At 35.8% G+C, this 14,752-nt stretch overlaps 1 protein-coding gene across 5 annotated transcripts in view; it reads left to right on the top strand.

Annotated features, from left to right (window-relative positions):
• Positions 1-2,147, top strand: part of LOC111384054 (ubiquitin receptor RAD23c-like) — an 8,472-nt gene extending 6,325 nt beyond the window's left edge. For 2 of the 5 annotated variants that reach the window (XM_023008268.1, XM_023008267.1), the window contains 4 exons: positions 167-214; positions 315-424; positions 569-647; positions 1,849-2,147. In XM_023008268.1, coding sequence (XP_022864036.1) covers positions 167-214; positions 315-424; positions 569-647; positions 1,849-1,965 — 354 coding nt within the window. In that variant the 3' untranslated portion in view covers positions 1,966-2,147. Of the gene's footprint in view, positions 1-166; positions 215-314; positions 425-568; positions 648-1,040; positions 1,086-1,326; positions 1,379-1,848 lie in introns of those variants that run through there. The other 3 variants (XM_023008270.1, XM_023008269.1, XM_023008271.1) reach the window with 3 other exon arrangements.
• Positions 2,148-14,752: the final 12,605 nt, after the last annotated feature.

Genomic DNA, 14,752 nt, shown 5'->3' with positions numbered 1-14,752 from the left:
CCCCCCCCCCCCCCCCCCCCCCCCCCCCAAAAAAAAAAAACCCAACAAACTAAGACCATAAATAAAGGTTTAAAAAAATTAAAAATAACGATAGTACGAATAAGTGAGAAAAATGGAATCTCCTTTACTCTGACTTGGACATTTTATTTGTTGTTTTGTGTTTCAGTTCCAAGCCTTGCGAACGATGGTGCAGGCCAACCCACAAATATTACAGGTTTTGTTGGCTGCTAACTTAACGTTTGTTCCCTTTTTCTAGTTAATACTGATTTGTACGTTTCCGGACAAATCTGTGTGATTCTTGTCTCTCTTTACAGCCCATGCTTCAGGAGTTAGGAAAGCAAAATCCTAATTTATTGAGGCTGATTCAAGAGCATCAGGCTGATTTCCTTCGCCTTATCAATGAACCTGTTGAAGGCGGAGAAAGGTACTCTCTAAAGTTTTTATTTTTATTTTTATTTTTTTTATTTTTTATTATTTTTTATTGTTTTTCTGGAACTATCATGTTTTTGTCATTTGCCTGTGCCCCAAAATGTGTTCATATGCTGTTATGTTTTTGATGTGATATCAGTAACATACTAGGGCAGCTAGCTGAAGCTATGCCACAGGCTATTACAGTTACTCCTGAGGAACGTGAAGCCATAGAACGGGTAGGTGCAAGCCAAACTATGAGTTGATTTTTAGTGTTTAGGTTGGGAGTATCTTTCGAAAAATGCAAGTATAATTTGCTAAGTAATTCATTTGTGTCTTGTGCAAACTTTATTTTTTTTCTGGAACTATCATGTTTTTGTCATTTGCCTGTGCCCCAAAATGTGTTCATATGCTGTTATGTTTTTGATGTGATATCAGTAACATACTAGGGCAGCTAGCTGAAGCTATGCCACAGGCTATTACAGTTACTCCTGAGGAACGTGAAGCCATAGAACGGGTAGGTGCAAGCCAAACTATGAGTTGATTTTTAGTGTTTAGGTTGGGAGTATCTTTCGAAAAATATAATTTGCTAAGTAATTCATTTGTGTCTTGTGCAAACTTTATCATTGCAGTATCCGATTGTGCAGGAGACGAAGAACAGGCAGTTCTGGGATTAGGTTAATAATAATTTATAAATACATGAAAAAATTTGCATAGTCAGAAATTTAGCCATACCTTGACTAATAATTTTTGTTGTGCAACCAAAAGAAAGATGTTAAACTTTAAAAGAAAAATAAAGTAAAAATGCTAGAAAACCAAACCCTGGTTCTTGATTTTGAGAAGCAACTGTTCTCTCCATTAATCTGTTTAAATTTTTCTTACTTGAACTGGATTCCCTTTTCCTGTATGTTGAGATAGCGATGGGGATTATGAGAATATGAGGTGCACCTCTAGGAAGCTTCATCAACTGGTACTCTTTTTATCCTTTAGGTCAAATCTGTATTTCTTGAAACTTGTCGTCATCTATTATTGAGTTTGGTGAAGGTACTCTCGAGGTGTCTTTTTTGTATCTCCCCTTTTACGTAATTAGGGAGGTTCTACTTGTTCAATGGTAACATTGCTCCATAGTGACTTTGATGTAATGGATTGAAAAAACAGAAACACGTTCTCACTCATTGGGCTTATACATCTGGCCCTTTTTTGTCTTTGCTTCAAGCACATCTGGTCTCTGTTATGCATTAACGCACCAATGTTCAGGGAAGAAATTTTTTTTTTTCACTTTATTTTTTTTTCTGCTCGACTTTGAAATTGAAGCTTTTCCATGCTTCACGTCTGGTTATGTAACTTATGATACATGATAAGGAGACATAATGAAGCGTGACAGTGTCAATTTAGTCCTACTAACGATTATGCTATTTATATGGCTCTTCCTCCTCCCAGCTCGAAGCGATGGGGTTTGATCGAGCACTTGTTTTGGAGGTGTTCTTTGCCTGCAACAAGGATGAAGAGCTTGCTGCGAACTACCTGTTAGATCATATCAATGAGTTTGAAGAATGATGGAACTGTGTTAATGGACCAGTCTCTTGGCCGTAAACCTTTTCACCTTTTCTCTCTTATAATAATTTGTAATTTTATTTTCTTTTTTTGATTGCGTGCACTGAATTTATATGATGACTATGGTCGGGAGAGGGCATGAGTGTTCAGGAATGTAATTAGTAAATTATGCCTCGACTTGTTTCTTCTGTCTCTTAATTAAAATTAATATATATATTAATGGTCAATCTTTTTCTATTTAAGTAAATCTCGAATACTGTAAAACAAGGGATTAAAACAAGGTAAACTGAAAATCGTAACGAACTCTTCTCGTATATCATCATTAAAGGAGGTAGGAGAATAAATATAAGCCGGTGAAGAACCACTCAAGATTTTATGAAGATGATATCAGAAAATTGTGATCGCGATAAAGCTGCCTGGTGTGGGATCAATGGATGTATTCCCACGGTTAATTAGAAGCAGCAGTTAACAACAGGAAGTAAGAGGTAGAATTGCAGCAAGCGGGAAAATCACAGATGGGGAAGAAGAAGGATAGAAGCAAGAACGGAGAAGCAACAGGAGAGGGAAGAGAATCTCGGGGGAGGGGAGATTTCATTGGCTGCAAGCCAAAACCATTTTCATTTCATATGATTATGGCCTGTTTACAAAGTTACAATACTAGGAATACATGAATAAAACAACAAACCTAAAAATAAAAAAGGATTGGGCTAACCCATATTACAAGCCCACTAATAAAACATAAAGAGTCCAACAATGGAAAAAAAAAAAATAGTAGAAATTACATAACCTCAAGTGTTTAAAGATTACAATTAAAAAATTATGGATGAAGTTAGTTTATTCACCAATCAAGTATCAAAAAACACCTTAACCCTAATTCATTTTCATAAAATTTACTCCCCCTCATATCTCTCTTTTCTCTACATCTCTCCCTCCTCTCCGTTCTTTTCTCTCCCTTTTCTCTCTTTGAACGCCGACGATCGATGATGAAGGATCGCGATGACTGGTGATGAGGGATCACTACGACTAATGATGAAGGATCTGCCCCAGTCGACGCTGCTGGCATCCGGGGTTGCTGAGAGTTATCAGCAGCATTAATATAATTGTATAATTGTGACATTAATATATTTAATTAATAAAATAAAATATAATTAATTAATTAATTAATACCTGATTTTTGAATTTTGAAACTTAAATCCTGAAAATTAAATTGTTCATACTTAGATGACTTGCGATTTTTTCTCAAATAAACATAGATGGATGTCCTCATCAACTTTTTCGGGGTGGGAGAAAACTTAAATTCGGTCTTGTGGATAAATTAAAAGGTTGCAATTTGATAACAAAAGACTCTAAGTCATGCTATGTGGATGATCTCTCTTTTTAAACAAATACCGATACTGAAATGCAACTAGTAATCTTAACATGATTGTGCATAATGAGAAGCACAATAAACAGGTCGATTTACCCACAAACAACGAAGCACTGAATCTCTCTATCAACGGTCAACATAACCTGTTCATCTAAAATAATATCAATTTTATCTTTATATGCTACAACAAGTTTAATAAGAGTAGAAATGGTAATATATTTAGGTTTGGGGGTTCACATATGGAAGTAGAAAAAGATCATCAAAGGAATCATAATATGTTTTGTAAGTAGCTAAGTCCTCAATATATTAAAGCAGAGTTGTATCCAAAATGTGATAAATGATCAATGACGTACGCATTTGGACCAACATGCTTTAGAATTTTAAAAGGACCAACATTAAAGGCTTGCAATATAACGTAGTCCCTAATATTAAGTTAAATATGTCGTTTATGCAAACTAGCTCAAACTTTATATGGGGAATTACTTGTTTCAAGTTGTTTAATAATTTCAATATGCAAGTTATGAAGATGATGTATAAATGCCTCAGCCTACATTGATACGTTAGCTTGTGAGGACATAGGAATAAGGTCTAAAGTCCTCATAGACTTATAACTATGAATAACTTCAAAGAGACCCAGAACTAGAGATTGATTCACAGAACTATTATACTCAATTTGAATTGTTGGGAGGATCAAACCCCAATTTCTAAGATTTTTCTAGACTAGACACTTTAATAAATTGTCAAGACCTAGGTTAACAACTTCAATTGGACCAACACTCTAAGGGTGGTTTGCAGTAGAGAATTTCAATTTAGTACTAACCATAAGCGAAAGGGTTATCCAAAAGTAGGGTTAATTATATGAATGGTCACTGAACTTTGCCCTATGTTACTACTTAGTCCCTGAACTTAAAAATATAACTCAATGGTCACTAAACTTCGTCAAGTGTTACTACTTCATAATCGAACTTTAAAATGTATCTCAATAGTCATTGAACTGTACATCGTATTACCAATCCGTCACTCAAATGGAAAAATCCATTATGTCCAACAAACGGTGTCAACTCGAGTGACGGATGGGTTGTACGGTGCAAAGTTTGGTGACTATTGAGATACATTTTAAAGTTCGATTATGAAGTAGTAATACTTGAAAAAGTTCAGTGACCATTGAGTTACATTTTTAAGTTCAGTGACTAAATAGTAACATAGTTGAAAAATCAAATTGACCTCAGTTACATTGGCATTATTCGAACATTTTTGTACTTTTATTTAATTTTTCTTTGTCAAATTTTTTTTAGTGTTCTAACTGTTTCTCTTTCAATCTATTTATGCGGAGTTTGAGATACGATAAACTGATACCAGTTGATCTAAAAACCAAACGTACTTTTTCACCATGATGGATGAATATTAGCAACAATTCTATTTTTATTTAATTTATAGGTCTCTGATTTTCTGTTTCCTTTTTTTTCCCTTCATTTTCTTTGATTTTTTCTTTCATAGAGGTCGATTTGAGAAGTTTAGCCCTTATTTGATCCCCATTTTGAGGGATAAAATGAATTTTTGAATAGTATATTGATGGGAAATGTGTGTTAAAAAATAAGGAAAAGTTTTAGATTTGCGTGTAATATTATTTTATTGAAGAATGTGTGGTTGATTGATGTCAAATCATTGTTTAAGAATGTATTTTTTTTTGGAAAGAATGAGACTCAAACAAGGGTTTAATAATTCAATTAAAAAATATATTTTAATGGTCACTGAACTTTGCCCTATGTTACTACTTAGTCACCGAACTTAAAAATGTAACTCAATGGTCACTGAACTTCACCAAATGTTACTACTTCATAACGGAACTTTAAAATGTATCTCAATGGTCATCAAACTTTGCACTGTGTTACCCATCTGTCACTCAAGTTGACATCGTTTGTTGGACTTAACAGATTTTTCCATTTGAGTGACAGATGGGTAACACGGTGCAATGTTTGGTGACCATTGAGATACATTTTAAAGTTTGGTTATGAATTAGTAACACTTGGCGAAATTGAGTGACCATTGAGTTACATTTTTAAGTTCGGTGACTACGTAGTAATATAAGGCAAAGTTCAGTGACCATTCATATAATTAACCCTCCAAAAGTGACTAGTAAAATCATCATCTTCTTTGAGTTGGGTGTGGGTATGACATATAATATAATCGAGAGGTGTCGGGAACCAGGGGTATAGTATCTACATTCGATGTAAGAGTCCAAATACCACCTAAGGATGCCTACGCATAGAACTTTCTAAAACAACAGAACAATTCTTATTACAACACTTATAATCCAGGGTGGATGAACCATCTGAACTTTCATAGTCTAACAATCAGGGGCAAGGACAGGGACATGGAAGAAATAATAAAAATATAGCACTAAGGTTCCAATGGTAACAACAACAACAAGTGAGAAAGCTGTCAAAAGATTTGCTATCTTTGTATATTAATAAAATCGAGACAAATTTTCAAAATCGACGGGTTTAGATCAAGAACTTGGAACAACATGTAGGATAGAGTTCAAGGGACTTTACCTAGCAATACTGAGACAAATCCTGAGGAGAAGGTCAAAGTAATCACTATACGTAGTGGAGTCCAGTTACCAGACACATGTAAAGCGGCCAACAATTGTCATAGAAAAGGTACCTACCTTGGGTGAGGTGCAAGTGGATGAGTCAGACAAGGCCACGAGAGAATTGAGTTGCGTTATCAGATAGTTTATAAGTGAAGGCAATCGCTCATGTCAAAGTATATATTCATCCAATCCCATTTTTTGGATGTGTTCAAAAAGTTGCACATTAACACACTGTTTGCTGAAGCTTTAGTTCAGATGTCTAGCTATGCCAAATTCATGAAAAACATTCTATCAAACAAAAGAAAGTTGGAGGACAATGAGACAATTATGCTTACTGAGGAGTGCAGCACAATTCTCCAACACAAGTTACCACTAAAGTTAAAAGATCTAGGGGTTTTACATGATTTAGGAGCTAGCATTAATTTAATACATTTATCTCTTTTAGGGTAAATAGGTTTAGGGGTAACAAAAGNACAACTAGATTGTTATAGCACCAGATGATTAGGAAAAAAGTACCTTCACATGCCCATATGGTACTTTTACTTATAGTGGGATGCCCTTCAGCCCATGCAACGCTTTCGCTATTTTTCAGTGCTATATGATATATATTTTCTTGGACATGGTGGAAAATATCATTGAGGTGCTTATGGTTGATTTCTCATTCTTTGGAAAGTCATTCAAGGATTGCATCGAACATTTGGGGAAAGTTTTGCATTAGTGTGAAAATGTCGTTTCATAGTTCAGGAAGGAATCATGTTGGGACATTTGATATTATTAAGAGGTATTGAGGCAGATAGAGCTAAAATACAAGTCATTGAGAAATTACCATTGGGAGTCAGAAGTTTATTGGGTTATGTCAGGTTTTATCGCCGCTTCATCAAAGACTTCTCCAAAATCTCAAAGCCATTGTGCAATTTATTGGGAAAAATGGACTTCATTTCACTTTTCTAAGGAACGTTTGACCGCTTTCAACACTCTAAAGGAAAAGTTTTCTATTCCGATTTTGACTTCTTCAGATTGGGATTATCCGTTTGAGTTTATGTGCAATGCCAGTGATCATGCAATGGTGACATTGTCGAGTCAATGCAAGGAAAAGATTTCATATGTAATTTACTACGCTAGTATGACTTTTGATGAGGCTCATATGAATTATGCTACTAACGAAAAAGCTTTTGGCGATGGTGTTCGCATCTGACATATTCAGATCATATTTTATTGGGTCAAAAGTTATTGTCTACATGGATCATTTGGTCTTGAAATAACTAATAAATAAGAAGGATGCAAAGCTGAGATTTATTTGATGGATGTTCCTATTGCAAGAGTTTAATTTGGAGATTAGACATAAAAAAGGGATCGAGAAGGTTGTTGTAGATTACCTATCTCACCTAGAATCACTCAAGTCAAACCCTATAGAGGAGATCAATGAAGCTTTCCCGTGTAAGATGCTCTATTTGATTATCACTACGCCATGGTACGTAGATTATGTGAATTATTTGGCTCGCTCTATAATCCCACTGGAGTATTTGAGTTATCAGAAGAAAAATTCTTTTGTGACTCGAAACACTACTTTCGATCCATTTTTTTAGATTAGATTATCCATCGTTGTGTGCCAAAGGTAGATTAACATCAAGTTTTGGAATCATGCCACTTTACACCATATGAAGGTCACTTTACAGCAATCAAGATGGTAGCAAAGGTAATACAATTAGGTTTTTATTGGCCAATGTTGTTCAAGAATGCACATTATGTGGTGAAAATCGCGATAAGTGCCAAATGACCAGAAAAATCTCAAGGAGGAACGAGATAACCTCAAACAATATTTTAGAGGTTGAGATATTCGATGTTTTGGGCATTGGCTTCATGGGATTGTTCCCTTCTTTCTATAATCAACAATACATACTGGTAGCAGTGTATTACATGTCCAAGTGAGTTGAGGTCATGGCTCTGCCACTACCGAGGGCCGATGACTCAATTTATGAAGAAAAACATTTTCACGATATATGGAATCTCGAGGACGATTATTAGTAATGGAGGGAATTATTTTTGCAATTGCCTATTTACTTCATTGTAGGCTAAGTGTGGAGTGAAACATCTTGTCTCAACTCTATATCATCCTCAAACTAGTAGGCAGGTGAAAATCTCCAATAGAGAGTTAAAGAAGATTGGGCAAAGAAATTAGACGATACGCTTTGGGCATAATAAACAGCAACTAAGGCTTTAATTGGTATGTCTCCATATAGGCTAGTATTTGGAAAGGCTTGTCATCTATTGGTTGAGCTAGAGCATAAGGCATATTGGGCGATACACTTGCTCAATTTCAATATGAGAGTAGCAGGAGAAAAGAGGGTTCTATAACTTCATGAGCTTGATGAGTTTTGGTTGGATTCATATGAGACTACAAAGATTTTACAAGGGAAAGACCAAGAGATGGCATGATAAGTAAATAAGGGAAAAGGAGTTTAAGGTTGGTCAACAAGTGTTGATGTTCAATTCACGCCTCAAGCACGTTTCAAGAAAGCTAAAGCCAGGTGGTTGGATCCTTTCATAGTGGTAGACATGTTTCCACATAGTCCTGGGGAGGTGGTGTCTTAGGATTAGCAGAAGAAGTTCAAAATAAATGGACAACGGTTGAAAGCTTATTGTGGAAGTGACTATTCTAGTTAATAATGCAGACTAGTCTGAGCAGCAACTTTGAGCTATAGACTGTAAACAATTGCTTCTTGAGAAGTAACCCCATTCTCTTTCCTTTTATTTATTCAGCTTTGATACATTAGATTAGGTTTTATATTTCTTTGGTGTGTTAATTTAGATTCAATGCCATTCATCCATCACATTGGTCACAAGAGTTGTGCATGTGTTCACATAAGTTTCAAATGGGTTTTGCATGAGTTTGGGAGTGTTACAATTATATTTAGGTGAGTGGAATGAAAACCAAGTGTTTCTAGGGCCAATCGAGATTTTTAGAGCACCAAACAATCAAAAGTATGCTAGTCTAAAAATTTGAATCTCATGAAATTTTTAGGCTTCATATCGCTATCAAGCCCTTCATGCATCATTTGAAAATGTTCAAAGTATATTGAAGTTGGATATGAGTTTCAAAAATCTTCTCGAATCGACATACATATTACATCTTTGAATCCAATGTTAGTTTGAGAACAAAATGAAGTTTCGGGAGTAGAGAAAGGTAAAAAATGGTAGATCCGTAAAGTAGGGCACGCCTGCTAGTAAAAATGTCTCACCATGGGTGAAGTGCGCGCATCATCCATCACTAGGCAAGTGCCTCTCTCCCAAGTTGGGAGTTTTAAAAATCAACTCGGTTTCAAATCACAAATCCCTCCTTACACGTCCCCAACACAAACACCAATGTCCCCAAGTTTACGCCTCATTGCCTAGTTCAAGAAATCCCTTTAATTTCTGGTTGGATCTTCAATATTGGGTGTCTTCCTTCATCAATCTACAATCTTTTATCACTTCCATCACTAATTTTCAAGAAATCAAGGGTAAAATTGCTATACCTCTAGTTAGTTTCTTTTGTCATCTTTCTTGTAGTTCTTTAGGATTGTGCAATGAATCATGGAGTAAGTGGAGGATGAGCTTAGGTAGTGATTGGTTTTCATGCTACTTTTGTGATATTTGGGACTTTCACACATTTAATGGTAATTTTTTGGATTTTGTTCCTTACTAATGCCTACAAAGTTTTTTGTTAAAATATCATGGGGAATGCTTGTTTACATTTGTGCACCAAATTCATCCATCACAATCTTGTTTCTTAGATGAGCAATCCCACATATTTTTACTCGCAACCAAATTGGGAAAGATGTAGGTATTAGCTTGCATCCTTATGTCCCTAGCCTACAGCTTCATCTCGTGGCTGCAACCCTACATCATGTTCTACTTAGATAATGCTTGAATCCCCCCACATTAGACCTTTCTATTCCATGCATTCGGCCCCTATTTCTCCGTGTCCTGAGCACTATCGTTACATCTTGTAGGACACTTTTGTTGCACACAATTTCTTCTATTTCTTTGACTAGATGTCACTAAAATGACAATGTGAGGCCTCTACAACTAAAGGAAAAGAAAAGGTGGATACCTCTGGCACCACGGCACGTACATGTGTCGATGACAGCAGAATGAAACGCTTCCTAATTGCGGATCATAAAATATTTTTTGATCGCGTATTACAGAGAAGAAAAATGTGGCTAGAGAGGCAAGTTGTCCAAGGTAATTTTGAGGGTATGAAATAACTACTCTTATTGGCTGAGCATGATAGACATGGTTGATAGAGAAACCATATCGGATATACCCAACTTTGGTTTAGGAGTTCTATACGTTTCCATCTGATTGACGATCAGGAAGCAGAACATGAGCACTATACATGGGTCAGGGACTAGTTGTGATGTTCAACTTTGAGGTCATTGATGAGTACTATGGTCTAACTTGAGATAAAATTGTCCTAATACCTGTGGAGCAGGATATGGTCTTGATAGTTCAGATGCTTTATGGGGGGGGGACATAAGGTAGGGGAGAAGTATGAATATAATAAGTTGACTCGTTCCTTGTAAGTGTTGATAAAATTCATCTGCTACAATATTGAGCCTATCTCATATATGTTTACTTGCCAAAGCGGTGCCAAAGTAGGATTTCTCTTTCACTGGGCACGGAGTTGGAAAATTGATTTAGGAATGCTCATCTATACTTAGATTTTTGAGTCCAGTTCTGCACCACAATTATGTTAGTATGTGATTTCTCCCAGCCTTACCTATGGCATGTACTTATCATCTGGGGTGCGATTCTTCCTTTCGAAACAGTCAACCTTGTTGAATGTCGCAATCAACCGAAAGATCACAAAAAATTCTTGACAAAATATCCTCGCAAGATGGCAACGCCAACAATAGCAAGAGGGCATAGGTTTGCAGCCTCGACAGCCAGATCCTCTTGAATTTGAGAGTTGGTCACATGGACACCTACACCACTACTATACATGATCAAATGATGTTAGTGCGGGTAGATGATTCCAGTGCAAGCAGAGGGATCGACATTTTCACCAATCGGATGGATCAGTATGTGGGACAAATTGATGAGCTTAATATTCGGGTTGATCGATCCTATGACATGATGAGAGGCATACAGGGACGGATTAATCAGAGTTTTGAAATTATGAGTAACATTTAGGCCGAGTCAACATTTCGCTTTGTTGAGAGAGATTCTCCCACATATGCCTCTACATCCTCCTCCATCACCCTTAGATCTTGCCAGTAAAGGGCATTATATGCCATATCTTCCATCGCCACAGTTCGACTGATCAAGGAAATTTTCAGTTCCCGTCTTTGCCCTTACTTTTGTATTTCATTCCCATATTTTGGTACATTGAGGACAGTGCATGTCTGAAGTTTGGAGATGGTTTTCTCTTCATCATTTATATGTAGTTTATTACTTTCTGAGTGACTGTCCTGTGTTATAAAAATTCCACTTTTACTTTTTGGTGTTTGTATGTATTGGATGGTCTTGTTGGCAATGATGTGTATATAGGAACTATGTATTAAACTAAGAAATGTGATTGAATTGATTGACACTTGTCTATGTAAAAACTTGATTTTTATTGAGCATTATATTCATGTTTTTCATTATGAGTGGATGACTTCGTATTAGGAGAAAGTTGAACATGGTGTAAACCTGGTAAACTACGAATACATATACCCGTAAAACTTTCTTTAGAAGAGTTTGGAGATGATTGAACTAGTTAGGGGAACATTGAGATAAATAAAGATTCCATGCTTAAAATTGTTGTGTCGATTATCTAGAGACAACAAGATGAAACGATGAGTGAATCTTAAGTTAGAGGCCTCTTTCGAGAATATGTGTTTAATAAGGGGTAATGCACTAATCTTGGCAATAAAAAGAAGTGACAAGGTTTAATTGTTGAACTTTTCTTTGGAGCATTTTTAACTCGAGCAATTAAGCTTGTAAGTGTCTTTAAAACCTGGTGCCCTATGGTTATCTGACTTGAAAAGTCATCGACTGAAAACTCACTACAGGGGTCACTTAGTCACTTAATGGATAGAAGTCATAAAAAAATTGGTGAAAAAGGAGCAGAATAAGCAGGTACATGAAACAGATCCTATGACATGATGAGAGGCATACAGGGACGGATTAATCAGAGTTTTGAAATTATGAGTAACATTTAGGCCGAGTCAACATTTCGCTTTGTTGAGAGAGATTCTCCCACATATGCCTCTACATCCTCCTCCATCACCCTTAGATCTTGCCAGTAAAGGGCATTATATGCCATATCTTCCATCGCCACAGTTCGACTGATCAAGGAAATTTTCAGTTCCCGTCTTTGCCCTTACTTTTGTATTTCATTCCCATATTTTGGTACATTGAGGACAGTGCATGTCTGAAGTTTGGAGATGGTTTTCTCTTCATCATTTATATGTAGTTTATTACTTTCTGAGTGACTGTCCTGTGTTATAAAAATTCCACTTTTACTTTTTGGTGTTTGTATGTATTGGATGGTCTTGTTGGCAATGATGTGTATATAGGAACTATGTATTAAACTAAGAAATGTGATTGAATTGATTGACACTTGTCTATGTAAAAACTTGATTTTTATTGAGCATTATATTCATGTTTTGCATTATGAGTGGATGACTTCGTATTAGGAGAAAGTTGAACATGGTGTAAACCTGGTAAACTACAAATACATATACCCGTAAAACTTTCTTTAGAAGAGTTTGGAGATGATTGAACTAGTTAGGGGAACATTGAGATAAATAAAGATTCCATGCTTAAAATTGTTGTGTCGATTATCTAGAGACAACAAGATGAAATGATGAGTGAATCTTAAGTTAGAGGCCTCTTTCGAGAATATGTGTTTAATAAGGGGTAATGCACTAATCTTGGCAATAAAAAGAAGTGACAAGGTTTAATTGTTGAACTTTTCTTTGGAGCATTTTTAACTCGAGCAATTAAGCTTGTAAGTGTCTTTAAAACCTGGTGCCCTATGGTTATCTGACTTGAAAAGTCATTGACTGAAAACTCACTACAGGGGTCACTTAGTCACTTAATGGATAGAAGTCATAAAAAAATTGGTGAAAAAGGAGCAGAATAAGCAGGTACATGAAACAAAAGACACACCAAATGTCAAGATTAATCCCCAAACACTTACTTTAGAGACTTAGGCCTTTAACAAAGGGTTATTAGCTTAACTGATCCTTGAAGGTCGGAGTGATCAGAAATATAGGGAAATCCTTATTCCCTGAAATGTTAACTTGTACTAGCGAAAATCTATTTAAACTAGAAAGTGTGATGATTAGAATCAATTGAAAGTCAACTTAAGTGCATACCTCAGGGAAAAGTGAGTGAAACACATAATTTTGGGAGTGTATCTCACAAGTGAAGAAAGGAAATATTTGACTACTGTAGGTCGGGAATCAAACCAGTTATGAAATTGTGATGTTTACATGAATATTCACACACACACACACACACACACACACTTTAAGTTTCTCATTGAAGAAGTAGAAATTAATTTCAATTGTGTAAATTGGACATTGTGTGTAATATTGATACAAATATCCAATCGAGGCTAACGACATACCATCTAACTAAGGTTAAATTAGGTTAGGCCATAGTTTGTTTGAGGGCATAAAAGGTTTAAGGTTAAATTAGGTAAGGCTATAGTGTGTTTATAGAAGAAAGTAGAAATGGTGAACTATATATGAATTAGGGGAACATTGAGATAAATAAAGATTCCATGCTTAAAATTGTTGTGTCGATTATCTAGAGACAACAAGATGAAACGATGAGTGAATCTTAAGTTAGAGGCCTCTTTCGAGAATATGTGTTTAATAAGGGGTAATGCACTAATCTTGGCAATAAAAAGAAGTGACAAGGTTTAATTGTTGAACTTTTCTTTGGAGCATTTTTAACTCGAGCAATTAAGCTTGTAAGTGTCTTTAAAACCTGGTGCCCTATGGTTATCTGACTTGAAAAGTCATTGACTGAAAACTCACTACAGGGGTCACTTAGTCACTTAATGGATAGAAGTCATAAAAAAATTGGTGAAAAAGGAGCAGAATAAGCAGGTACATGAAACAAAAGACACACCAAATGTCAAGATTAATCCCCAAACACTTACTTTAGAGACTTAGGCCTTTAACAAAGGGTTATTAGCTTAACTGATCCTTGAAGGTCGGAGTGATCAGAAATATAGGGAAATCCTTATTCCCTGAAATGTTAACTTGTACTAGCGAAAATCTATTTAAACTAGAAAGTGTGATGATTAGAATCAATTGAAAGTCAACTTAAGTGCATACCTCAGGGAAAAGTGAGTGAAACACATAATTTTGGGAGTGTATCTCACAAGTGAAGAAAGGAAATATTTGACTACTGTAGGTCGGGAATCAAACCAGTTATGAAATTGTGATGTTTACATGAATATTCACACACACACACACACACACACACACTTTAAGTTTCTCATTGAAGAAGTAGAAATTAATTTCAATTGTGTAAATTGGACATTGTGTGTAATATTGATACAAATATCCAATCGAGGCTAATGACATACCATCTAACTAAGGTTAAATTAGGTTAGGCCATAATTTGTTTGAGGGCATAAAAGGTTTAAGGTTAAATTAGGTAAGGCTATAGTGTGTTTATAGAAGAAAGTAGAAATGGTGAACTATATATGAATAAGTGTACTATGTTCTCTTCCTCGTTCAAAGATTTCCTCAAATGATACAAGAATTGGGTATTTATAGTGATCAGGTCGAGGTGGTCACCATTGGATCTAATCCATGTGGCTTGATCTACTAGACCTC

The sequence above is a fragment of the Olea europaea genome, unplaced genomic scaffold (assembly GCF_002742605.1).
Source record: "Olea europaea var. sylvestris unplaced genomic scaffold, O_europaea_v1 scaffold2829, whole genome shotgun sequence".
In the NCBI taxonomy this organism is placed as follows: Eukaryota; Viridiplantae; Streptophyta; class Magnoliopsida; order Lamiales; family Oleaceae; genus Olea; species Olea europaea.
Note: the sequence above shows the minus strand (reverse complement) of the source record. Positions and strands in the feature narration are given on the sequence as shown.